At 41.6% G+C, this 11,010-nt stretch overlaps 1 protein-coding gene across 1 annotated transcript in view; it reads left to right on the top strand.

The window, feature by feature from the left end:
* Positions 1-9,324, top strand: part of LOC109964386 (SH3 domain-containing RING finger protein 3) — a 91,127-nt gene extending 81,803 nt beyond the window's left edge. The window contains exons 9-10 of the mRNA XM_020607671.1: positions 4,132-4,505; positions 5,217-9,324. Coding sequence (XP_020463327.1) covers positions 4,132-4,505; positions 5,217-5,385 — 543 coding nt within the window. The 3' untranslated portion in view covers positions 5,386-9,324. The remainder of the gene's footprint in view (positions 1-4,131; positions 4,506-5,216) is intronic.
* Positions 9,325-11,010: the final 1,686 nt, after the last annotated feature.

The following is an 11,010-nucleotide window of genomic DNA, read 5'->3' as shown; positions in this document are numbered from 1 at the left end:
GTGTTTCCTCTCTTCTGTCTTCCTCTCTTCATCCTCTTTCTCCATTTTTTCTTTCTTCCTTTCATTTCACTTTTCCTCCAAGTGCCTCCTCCACTGCTCCTTTCCCCCCATCCCTCAGTTTTCTCTCCTTCATCTTTTTTTATGCTCTGTCTGCTCCTTGCTCTCCCAAATAAAAATTCCAACAAGCTTCATTTGCAGACAGGAAGGGAATCTGTGTTGCCATAACAGTAGAACATTTTATGTGTGTGTATTTCAGTGTTTCACACACAAGGCAGCGGTGACGTCTCACACCCATGAACACTGGTAGTTGTATGAATAAGAGAGTTTTTTAACAAATATGTAAAAGAGATGAGAACATGGTAAATAAATCACAGTAATTAAAGGAATGCATATTTTTAAACCACTGGCACTTTTACTACTGTGGGTCTGCCGAGTCAAAGTGTTTATACAGCCTTTCAAAATGCTTTGTAAGCACTTTTTTCTGTGTCATCCCAGCATTATGCTAGGAGTATTCATTAGGACTATGAATATTTATTGTTTCCCTTTTTGCAACAGTGTTACATCGCATTGTTTCAGAAGTATTTTGTAACAGTGTAGTTTGTCACCATTTAATTATTATCCGAGTGGTTGTGTGGAACATTTCTGTTTGAAATGCCAGTGTTTTGAGTTGTTCAAGATTTATTGCTTCAAATTAGCTGCTAAACATAGGTCCCTTTGGACTACAGTCACAAAAGAAAGAGGAAATCAGCAAATAGTTGCTGCTGGAATCAAGGGTTGGTATTTCTGCCAGAAAAATGACTTAATCGATTACTATCGGTTATCAAAATAGCCACTGAGATCAATGTTAAAAGTTCTCATGCATGACCTGATATTTCACAGTTTACGTAACAGTGTGGGCTCAGGTGGTACTGCAAAAATTTAGGGATTAATTGACAAAAAAATAAAACCATTTCTAATGCCACAGTCATGCCATGTGTGCCTGTACTGTAAATGTATATGACACTGTTCCACTGTACAAATGAAGTTACTGACCAACCAAAGCAGGTGGAATTAGACTTCTTCAAGAAACTACTTCTTATCCGGCAGGTCTGGATTTTCCTCTGACACATCATTCCTTTGATTATTTTTATGTTTAATGACAATTTCTACATTTTACAGTAGCCATGAAGTGCGGGCAGCTTTTGCTTTAAACTTTGTCCTGTAGTCAGCAGTAAGGCCATCTGCACTGGGCGGACCCAGGTAGTGGCAAGGTAGAAAAATAAGTGATGGAAAAGACATAGATGCATTTAAAATTCATTCATTCATTCATTTTCTACCGCTTAATCCCTGAGCGGGGTCACCGGGGGGGCCAGAGCCAATCCCGGCCGGCAATCGGGCGAAGGCGGGGTACACCCTGGACAGGTCGCCAATCCATCGCAGGGCTTGCATTTAAAATGTAAAATATATAGAAGTGTAATGTGTTTATAAGTCATTATTATTGAGATATATCTGATAGATTTAAACAAATTGAGCCTTATCATTCCAACAACTCTCGGCTCTCATTTAGCTCTAAGCCAAGTGTGAGCTCTTTTGTACAGGAACACTGAAATGACACGCACATACTCGTGAACCCCTGCATTTTGGCGCGTACTTCTTACACAGCTTTTTCCGTGTTGCTATAATGCTACTCAAATTAAAGCTGAGACTTGGCACTTTAGTCTCCATGCTTTTATTCCAAATTGAATGTGCTGAAGCACAAAGCCTGAGGAACAAAACTGTGCAGCTGTCCAAGTATTTTAGTCTGGGCTGTATACTCTGTAGATGTTGCCACTTTTCTCTGGCCACATCCCCAGCCGGCATTAAAACCTTTAACAGATAGTGCCAGAAATGTGAAGGTTTTCCAGTCTGTCTAGTAATAAACTATGGTCAAAATGGTCTGGCTGCATGTTAGGGGTTAGATATGGTGGTCTTATGATTGTCTTATGACTGGTGCAGCTGAAGCTGTTAAACTCCATGACAACTTCACAAGTAATTATCAGCCGCCCAGGACTGAGGCACTTTTAAAGTTTACCTAGCCATTCCTTTGCTGAGCTGAATTATGGGTCCTTGTTATCTCTGTGTTTCAGATTTTGCAGCAGAAATGTATGGTGCATAAAAAAAGGTTTACCTGCCCATCCCCTTTCTGCTTTGACATCATGTCCATCCTGTGCTGTTGGCTTGATGACAGCTTGGTTCTTGCATTTGGTTTATATCTAATTGCTGCCATTCTAGTATAATGGTCTCTGTCCCATTGACCTTCTCAAACGTTAGCCACTCCATCATCAACTTCGTAGCGTGTTTAACAACAATTATGACAACTCTGCTTGGTGCTGATCTGCCTGTGTGATGAGGAACACTGAACATTCTGTATTTTCCAAGGTTGCAGGTGTTCTTCATTCTGCTACATAGAAAAGTCAATCATATTAGTCATGTTTGCTGTAGTGTAGTCTGATGTCATTATTTTACAGTATTCCAGTTTTGAATCAGCTATTTTTAACATATCTCTTGGAAACTGAGTTTAATTTGTTAAGTCTCTTATTCAGTCCATTGACTTTTGAAGGAGGCTTATGTGGTCAAGAGTCACTAGTATCTATATGTTCTACTTTCTCTCCTCCACCCTCTCCAGCGCTTTCTGTTTACTCACCGTCGTGTTTTTCCTCTCGCTCCTGACTCTCTCTTATCCTCCTTTCAATATCAAATCACAGTCTTCAATCTAAGACTAATAGAATACACACAGTTCCATTGAGTTTTCCCATTTTGTTTTTTAACTTTTATATTTGCATCTCCATACTCTTTCCAGGACAACCATCCATCAACATTTTAAAGAGGTGGAGGTGGAGACAGATCTGTTAAGGAGGCTCTGTGCCTCCCCAGGGAACTGCAATTATACTCAGGCATGCTCAGTGTTTCTCCCACACAGTAATGACTGAGTGTGTAAAATCTCACCAAGCAGCAAAAGCAAACTCTTTAGTCCTCCTGGCATTGTGCAGTTTGACCAGACGGTCAGTGCGCTGTACCCCTCCTCCACAGTGGAGCATGACTGAATCCTAAATGAAAAAGTGTGAATCTGCTTTTATAGGTGCCATTAAGAAACACTTTCATTAAAATCACACTGAGTGCTGTGACTGAACATAGACAGCACTCACAGTGTTTCTTTTCCGAGTTCCTCTGTGTCATGTCACTAATCACATCACCACCTTTTCCTTCTGTCTGAACCACAAAAAGAACAGGAGAGAGTGTGAGAGAAAAATCAGCTGCTTTACTTGAATTGTCATGTCTGTTATAGGCCTAGAACTGCTGCACATGGTGTTATGGTAGCCATATGAGAGACAGGTTTTAAATCTGAGAATAAAAGAAACTTGCCCTAATGTGCTAAAAACATGTGACAGGAAATCACAAAATTCTGTATATATGTCTCATACAGATACGTTTAAAAGAACAGTTCAACATTTAGAAAAATATACAGCACATTTGCTAGGAGTTACATGACAAGACAGACAAAATGCTCATGTGTGTGCACACTATAAAGACTGGACATGGGGGAATACTGTAGCTAACCTGGCTCAAAGTTCAGAACTCTCCTTACCGCTACCTCTAAAGCTCACTAATTCGTTAATTGATGGAGTAATGTGTACACAAACTGAAATGTAAAACCACCAACTTGTGGTTTTACTGGAAGTTGCTTGATGTAACATCCAGGAAAACTGGCTTCAGATCCATACTTAGCATACAGATATTGTGGCGGTATCAATTTTCTCATCTAAAACTAGTGAGTATAAATTGAACTGTTCCTTTGAGGAGGAAAAAAGCTTAATTTCAAGAACAGCTCATATTGTTGTCTGCCTTATTTGTTTCTAAAATGTTTTTATTAGCCTGAGGACAATGCATTTGTGCTCTCGAGAAAAACACAAAATAGACTGTAGAGGTATTGTTTACACAGGTGGCCACCTTCATTACTATCTTGTCACTTTTGTCCAGACAGGTCTTATGAAATATGTATTCCTGTAGTTCTCAGGGAAACAACAACCCTTACCAGCTCTGTTTGTTTGCTGTCTTGTTCTTTCCTCTGTGCATTCATCCTTTCTTCCCATCCCTTCATCCCTCCTTTCTCAGAAGGAGAGAAAAGCAGGAGGTTTGTTAAAGCTCCTGTCAGGAGCTGCGGCCAAGAAGAAATCTCGCTCACCCCCGTCATCCCCACCCACCCATGACCCCTCAGCGGCCGGCCAGGGTGCATTGGCCACTGACCCCACACATCATCCTCAATACCACCATCACCACGCTCGCTCAGGTTCCTGTCCAATGGCATCCCAGGGGCGAGCGGGCTCCTGTCCGATTGAGAGTGAGATGGCAGGAGCGATGGGGCTGGAGCCTCTGCACAGGAAATCCGGTTCCCTGGACACCAACTTTCCCAAGTCGCCCCCGGCACCACGCACTGGCAACCCTCTCATGGTTCTCCGACCTGAACCCAAACCCCTGTCCAGAGAACGGTGGGCACACACGCAAATCGGACACAGTAATTTAAGAGTTTTATTGCATCAAGTCATCCATCCATCCATCCATTTTCCACCGCTTAGTCCCTGAACAGGGTAGGGGTCCGGAGCCAATCATTTAGTACGTAGAAAATGATAGCTGCCAGAAATGATTTGATTTCTGACAAAGTGCTGCAATTTAGGGCCATGAGGATTTGTCATCAGAATGAGTGTGAGAAAAGAAAGGGTGCCCTTGGGGGAGTTACTAAACTCACAGATAACAAAACTACCACCAGAGGCACCTTATAAGCAATGTCATTACTGCAGTGATTCCACTATGTGGGAAAGTAACACCAGGGTTTAATCAAGGTGACACTTTTCACTTGGAAGCTGATTGGCCATCAACCATGTCCTTACTGTTGGTCTTTAATTTAAAATCTTTCATTACAGTACAATCAGTATGTCAGCTGCAGTCCCTTAGGGCTGATCAGGGACAGCATTTATACTTCTGTCAATCACCAATTGATCCTCATCCTTTTATCTCCAAGACATCCGAACGACCACAGACCCGCAGCCCCCCCCCCCCAACACACAGGAAGGAAAAGCATCCGATGAAACCGTCTTTATGCTGATTATTGTAAAAGAAAAACAAAACACTCTCCACTGATGCATGCACTAATCAGCCACTCACAGCATTATGTATGCTGTTACTATCATTCTGTGTGGCAGGTATCGTGTGGTTGTGCCCTACCCCCCCCAGAGCGAGGCAGAGATCGAGCTGCGGGAAGGAGACGTGGTGTTCGTCCACAAGAAGAGGGAGGACGGTTGGTACAAAGGCACCCTGCAGAGGACGGGACAGACGGGCCTGTTTCCCGGGAGCTTTGTCGAGAGCTTCTGAACTGGAGAAAGTGGACTAAACAACACACACTCCTGTTCCTCAGTCACAAAACGCACACACACACAATCTACCAGTTTACAAAGCTACACACACAACAGTTGGACCAATACTGGTTTCCCAGAATTATACTTTTGGATTATAAATGGATACTGACCTGCAGAAACACCTGTGTCAACTTGCCTTAAAAAGCTGCGAGCCGTAAGAAAGTAATTTATGGATTTCGATTGAGCATTTAAGTTTTACATAATGGTCAAAATACATTTTATAGTTTTTCCACAGAATAATCTGTCAGTAAAAACTGAACTGGTCAGAAATCATTATTAATGGTGATAGTCTTCAGAAACCCATATTGGTCCAATTAATTCACACACACGCACGCACACACAGCAAATCTAGGCTCAGCTTCGACCGGCCCAGCCACACAGGAAGCGGGGAGGCGTTTCCCCTCATTCGTCCCGGGGACAGCACTGGGTCAGTTGACTACCGAAAGCACGCAGACTCAAAGAGCACAGAAAGACAAAGCCTGCCTCCCAGCTCTCCTCCCTGGCATCATCCACCAGCAAACACTAGCACAAAAAGCATTAGCTCTGCTTTCCACTGAGACCTCAGAACTTGAATTTGGGTGCTTTCTCTGTTTAAAAAGTGATAATTTACCACCAGGTGAGCCAAAACTCCAGCACATCTCAGCGTCTAGTTCGTGACAAGAACCTTGTTTCTTTTCAACCCAGTATGTGTTAACAACAATGCATGTAGCATTATTAGGTTCTTAAATGTTGAAATAGATGTTTGTATTGCCCCAAATTAGTCTTTTTGTTTTTAATTGGTGCAAAAAGTAAAATCTGAATTAAGTGATTCATTTTTTCTATTTACATACTGTAGGTTACATAAATTTGTATACTTTTTTTCTTTACATTTGACCTCTGAGAGCTGCGTTAAACAGAATTAACGGGCTTGCTGAATGTAGACAGAAACAGATGGTTGCACCAAAACTCTTAAAGGAACTGATTTGTATTTGTAGTGCTTCTCTGTGGGAAAGAGAATGCACTTTGTAACATCTGACACAGCCTACTCAGTATTTTACACATGCCAGTGTTATTTATTTCACTAAAAGGATTCTATTGCCTCTTGTCACATCACTGTAATTTAAGAGCAAACTGTTTTGTTTAAGCAGGTACAAACCTTCTTGATAGGACACAGTTATGTTGAAACTTTTATCCAGTCATTTTAGATTGGAATGTAAAAATTTCACAACACAAACCAAAAGAACTGATGGCATTGTTTGTCCCAGACATCAGCAACAGTATTCCTCTCACTCAGCCTTTTCTTGAGCTACTGTCAAGAGTTATTTGTCTGACTGCAATGAAATTGTGAAACCAAACGTTATGGAAGAAGGTACAGCTGAAGGGGAAACGCCTGTGAGTCAGAGAGCAGGGGCACAGGTTTTTCATCGTACAGCTGCCAACTTTGACAACAACTTTTCTTCAGATCTTGTCGACTTTTAACAAGTATTTTTGTACCGCTTCAGTGAATGTATAGTCAGTCCGCTTTGTGAGTTTCTATGCGTCCTGAGTGTGGATTCAGGCTTGTCTAGTTTACATCCAGCCACAACCAGCTACCTGTTTTGAAAATAGAAGCACAGTGAAACCCGGAGCCTGACTCGCTCACTGTGTGTGTGTGTTTTGTGTATATGTGGGTGTCGCAGAGTGAAAGATCAGCAGGATTTTGATACTAACCGTGTATCAGAACACAGTAGTAGGGCAGGAGTGACTTTCCTCACCTGAGCCAGAGCAAAGCACATGCTGCCACCGGCCATGTGCACACAGGTGAGGCTCACTCAGTGGCTGAGTGGATTTATGGTCCATATGGAAAAGAAAACAAATACAACTGTTTAAAGATAGAAAATATAACACAAACTGAAGATGGCACAGATTCTAGTTTCTTTGTTTTTTTGTTTTCGTCTTGTGTTTTGCATTTCATCAGTGACAAACTGCCCAGAGTCAGCCAACCTCTAGAGCATCTGTCAGCTTTAGTCGTGTTGTATTTCCATATAATGTGACTGCAGAATAAACACAAAGATTAGAGACCTTCCACAAAGCTCTCCACAGAATTGCAGTAAACAAACACAAGACAGAAGTGACAGCACAGATGATACATCAGAATGAAAAATGCAGTTTTATGCCACAGGTTTTCTATCAGCCTCTCCCCTCGTGTAGATTCTAAGTCTGATACTTTTGTCCATACAGTTATTATCAGCACAATACTTTAAAGTTAAAATTGGCAGAAAGAGGACTGTGACTAAAAATGGGGATGACCTGTTATGGTGTTGCCATCGAGGAGACAAAAGCACAAGCAAATTGTTTTCCCACTGTTTGAGTGTGTGTGTTTGTGTGTGTGTGGTTTGGGGTGATGGGGGTAAATTGGCCTAAATTCATTAAACTGTGAAGGAAAATGAACAAAAATGTGGAGGGTAGATCAACTTTAGCAAGCGAGAACACACACAGTCATTCTAGAGAGGAACATGGTCTACAGTCATTATCTGGCAGCTGGCAGTGCACTATGGGTAATCTTGCATATCTGGAGCGGCAGATGAAACCAAAACCACACTAAGATTAAAAAAAAAAATTCTGCAGGTCACAGCTCACACAGACTAGAGCTAGACTGACATTTTTTAATTTAGAATTGTCAAATGGTTTAATTTCTTACATATTTAATTTTAAATTGGCCCATTTTTCTATAAATTTACTTTGTTTTGTAAGTGTGGTGTTTTAGTAGTTCACCCAAGAAAAAGCGCCGTTCTATTAGTTATGAAAAGGGTGAAAACTAAGAATATTAGTAGAAGCTTCAATCCAAACATAGTCACTCATAGTCAAACTCTAGTGCCTACAAATGCCAACACACACACACACACGAATACACACCGGCATCTAACTAGTTTGTCTTCTTCTTTCGCACATCCTTCATCTACTTTGTTGGTACAATGAGCCAACTAGTTGGTTGACTTGACTCGATGACAAAAACCAGCAGTTCCCAGAACAGCTCTGTACAAAACCTCAGAGAGAGGTTTTCTTTATGTCTTTGTACGCTCGCTGAATGGAGGACTCTAATTTCTACTGAGTCTAACTTAAGCACAAGTCCTCATTTGTGTCGGAGATCACCGGGTCTCTGCAGCAGTTTCTTTTTCATGGGGTTGACGCTGTGAAGAGGAGGAGAGGAGTTTACAAGAGTCAGAACATCAGGAATACAACCACTCCACAGTGGTCACTTTATATCGAATAACTTGAACAGATGGTTTCAGAAATATTTTCAGTTTTATTTACATGATGGAAACTTGTCTTATGCTTCAGCTTCCTGATTGTATATGTACGACAGAGTTTTCATGGTGACAGCTTGAAAAATGTTTTTTTTTCTTCCTTATGGCTTGAAAAAATGAAAAAAAGCCATTAACAGTGGTGGAAAATCACTTTGGACATGAAACACAACATTGCACATCCAGTTTTTCATTGGAGTTGATTATCATATTGCTGTCCGCTCACTTCCCAGGAAGCCTGAGCACTCACCCTGCCATCTTGAATTAGATGTCAGCCATGTTTTTCCTATGTATACTTCTGTGTGTGTGTGTGTGTGTGTGTGTGTGCGCGCGTGCATGTGGGAAGTGACAGGGCCTCTGTTATGTAGCTCTTTACATATAAAAGGAGCTTTATGAAAATGTTTGGTGTGACACGGACACTCATGCCTCATCAGGACTCTGAGCCGGGTTGTTTGAGTACAGTGGTACAGTGTGAGAAACTGAAAAAAAACCTGAAAATATATATATAATTCTATATTGTGCAGAATATTTATTGGCCTTTTGCACCACTGAAGTCATGCTCTGTCCTGGCCATGTCCAGCGCTCTACCATGTGATCATTATGCATTGTCTTGTATTGATGACCCGTGGTTGATTTGATTGTTTTTTCATGTCAAGTGCATTTTTCGCAATAAATGCCTTTGTTTTAAAACTGATTTAAAGTGTCTTTTTGCATCTGCCTGCAGCTTTACAATTCAGCTCTGATAGTGTGATAGGATACAATACACATTTGTGTACTCATGCATAACAAACACGTCTGTAAAAGCAATAAGGATTTTACTAGTGCCTCTTGGAGGATTCATCCTGAGAATCACGTTGTTCTAATACAATACATATAATGATCTGCACTCACAATGTGCTCATTATGAGTTTATGTAGGAGGAACACTCCAGGTACAGTTATCTTACAATGTAATCTTGTCTTTATTGTTAACAGACATGTTAAGAGATAATGCTGACACTGTTGCTGTCTTTTCATCATTCCCCCACCTTTTCTTTGCCATCTTTCTGTCCCTCTGTCTCTCTGGTATTCTCAAACCAACACTGGCATCCTCAAGGTGTGTAATTTGTAATTTCAGAGTTTCTGAGAGCACTCCCCTTAAGTGACAGCCTCACCTCTCCACCAGCCAGGCCTGTCTCCAGTGATCACCTCCATTTGCATTTAGAGTGACTGGCAAAAGGTGACAAAGATATGTTAATGCCTGTATGTGTGAGAGGGAGCAGAGGTATGACAGCTATCTTGGATGTAAGCGTACTCAAAAAGTCTTGACTCTAACACAGAAACTCAAATTGCTAGACTTAAGGCAAGCAGGAAGCATTTAGATTTTTCAGACTTATGCAGTACAGTGATAGTGTTCCCCTCTGGCAGGAAAACTAGGAGAAATCGCTTCCCACCCAGAGAGTAGCTAAATGTGTCTGTACACACATATGCTCACTCACTCATGCACATACTTTCTCCACATTTTGCCTTGGTGAAATGGTTTTCCCCAGGTTTTCTTTTCCCAGGCTGCCACTGAGGTGCTGCAAACCCCTGCAGGAAATCGATCAGCATTCCTGTTTTGTGCCAGACCTGTCTGTCTACCTGTCTGTGTGCCAGCTGTGAGTCACATGAAGGGCAACACAGCCAGAGGGTGAGACATTGCAGGTAACAGGACCTCTATCAGGTCATACAGGGTGGTTCCTTAGTGTGTGTGTGTTTGTATAGCTATCATTGTGAGGACAAATGAAACTGTATAACCTTTGGAGTGAGGACTGTTAGGTATTTTTAGTCAGATAGATATTGGTTAGATACTTGATGTATTAGAAATGCTTAGAGTAGACAGGATGTCTAGCTCAGGCTGTTAAATGCTTAGTCATTCTCATGAGTTGCTGCAGGCTGCTTATGGTCAAGGAGAACTAGATAGAAAGTTGATGACTGTTAAAAGACAGGATGTTTAATATTATTATTATGACGTATGTATAGGCCTGTTGTGGTTCAGGGTCTTTCATCTTTTAGCTGCCTGCGTGCATGTTGGAGGTGCAAGATACCTGAGCGTGTAATGTTAATTTTGACCTGTGTTCACTGAATAAATCAGCACTATTTTGAAGTTACTTGGACTGCCTCGTTTCTCAGAGTTAACGGTGAAAAGAACTGGGTATCCAACAATTTGGTGCCGCAATGCTGTGCGCCGGTTAAACTCTCAGAGTACCAGTCCATTGTCCCGGACCAACACATGGTGCCGTAATCCTGTGCCTGGCTGAGCTGTAAATCCAACATTTTGTCCTGAATTGGCTGGGATCC

This window comes from Monopterus albus, unplaced genomic scaffold (genome assembly GCF_001952655.1).
Source record: "Monopterus albus unplaced genomic scaffold, M_albus_1.0 scaffold88.1, whole genome shotgun sequence".
Lineage (NCBI taxonomy): Eukaryota > Metazoa > Chordata > Actinopteri > Synbranchiformes > Synbranchidae > Monopterus > Monopterus albus.
This window is presented reverse-complemented; position numbering and strand designations above follow the sequence as displayed.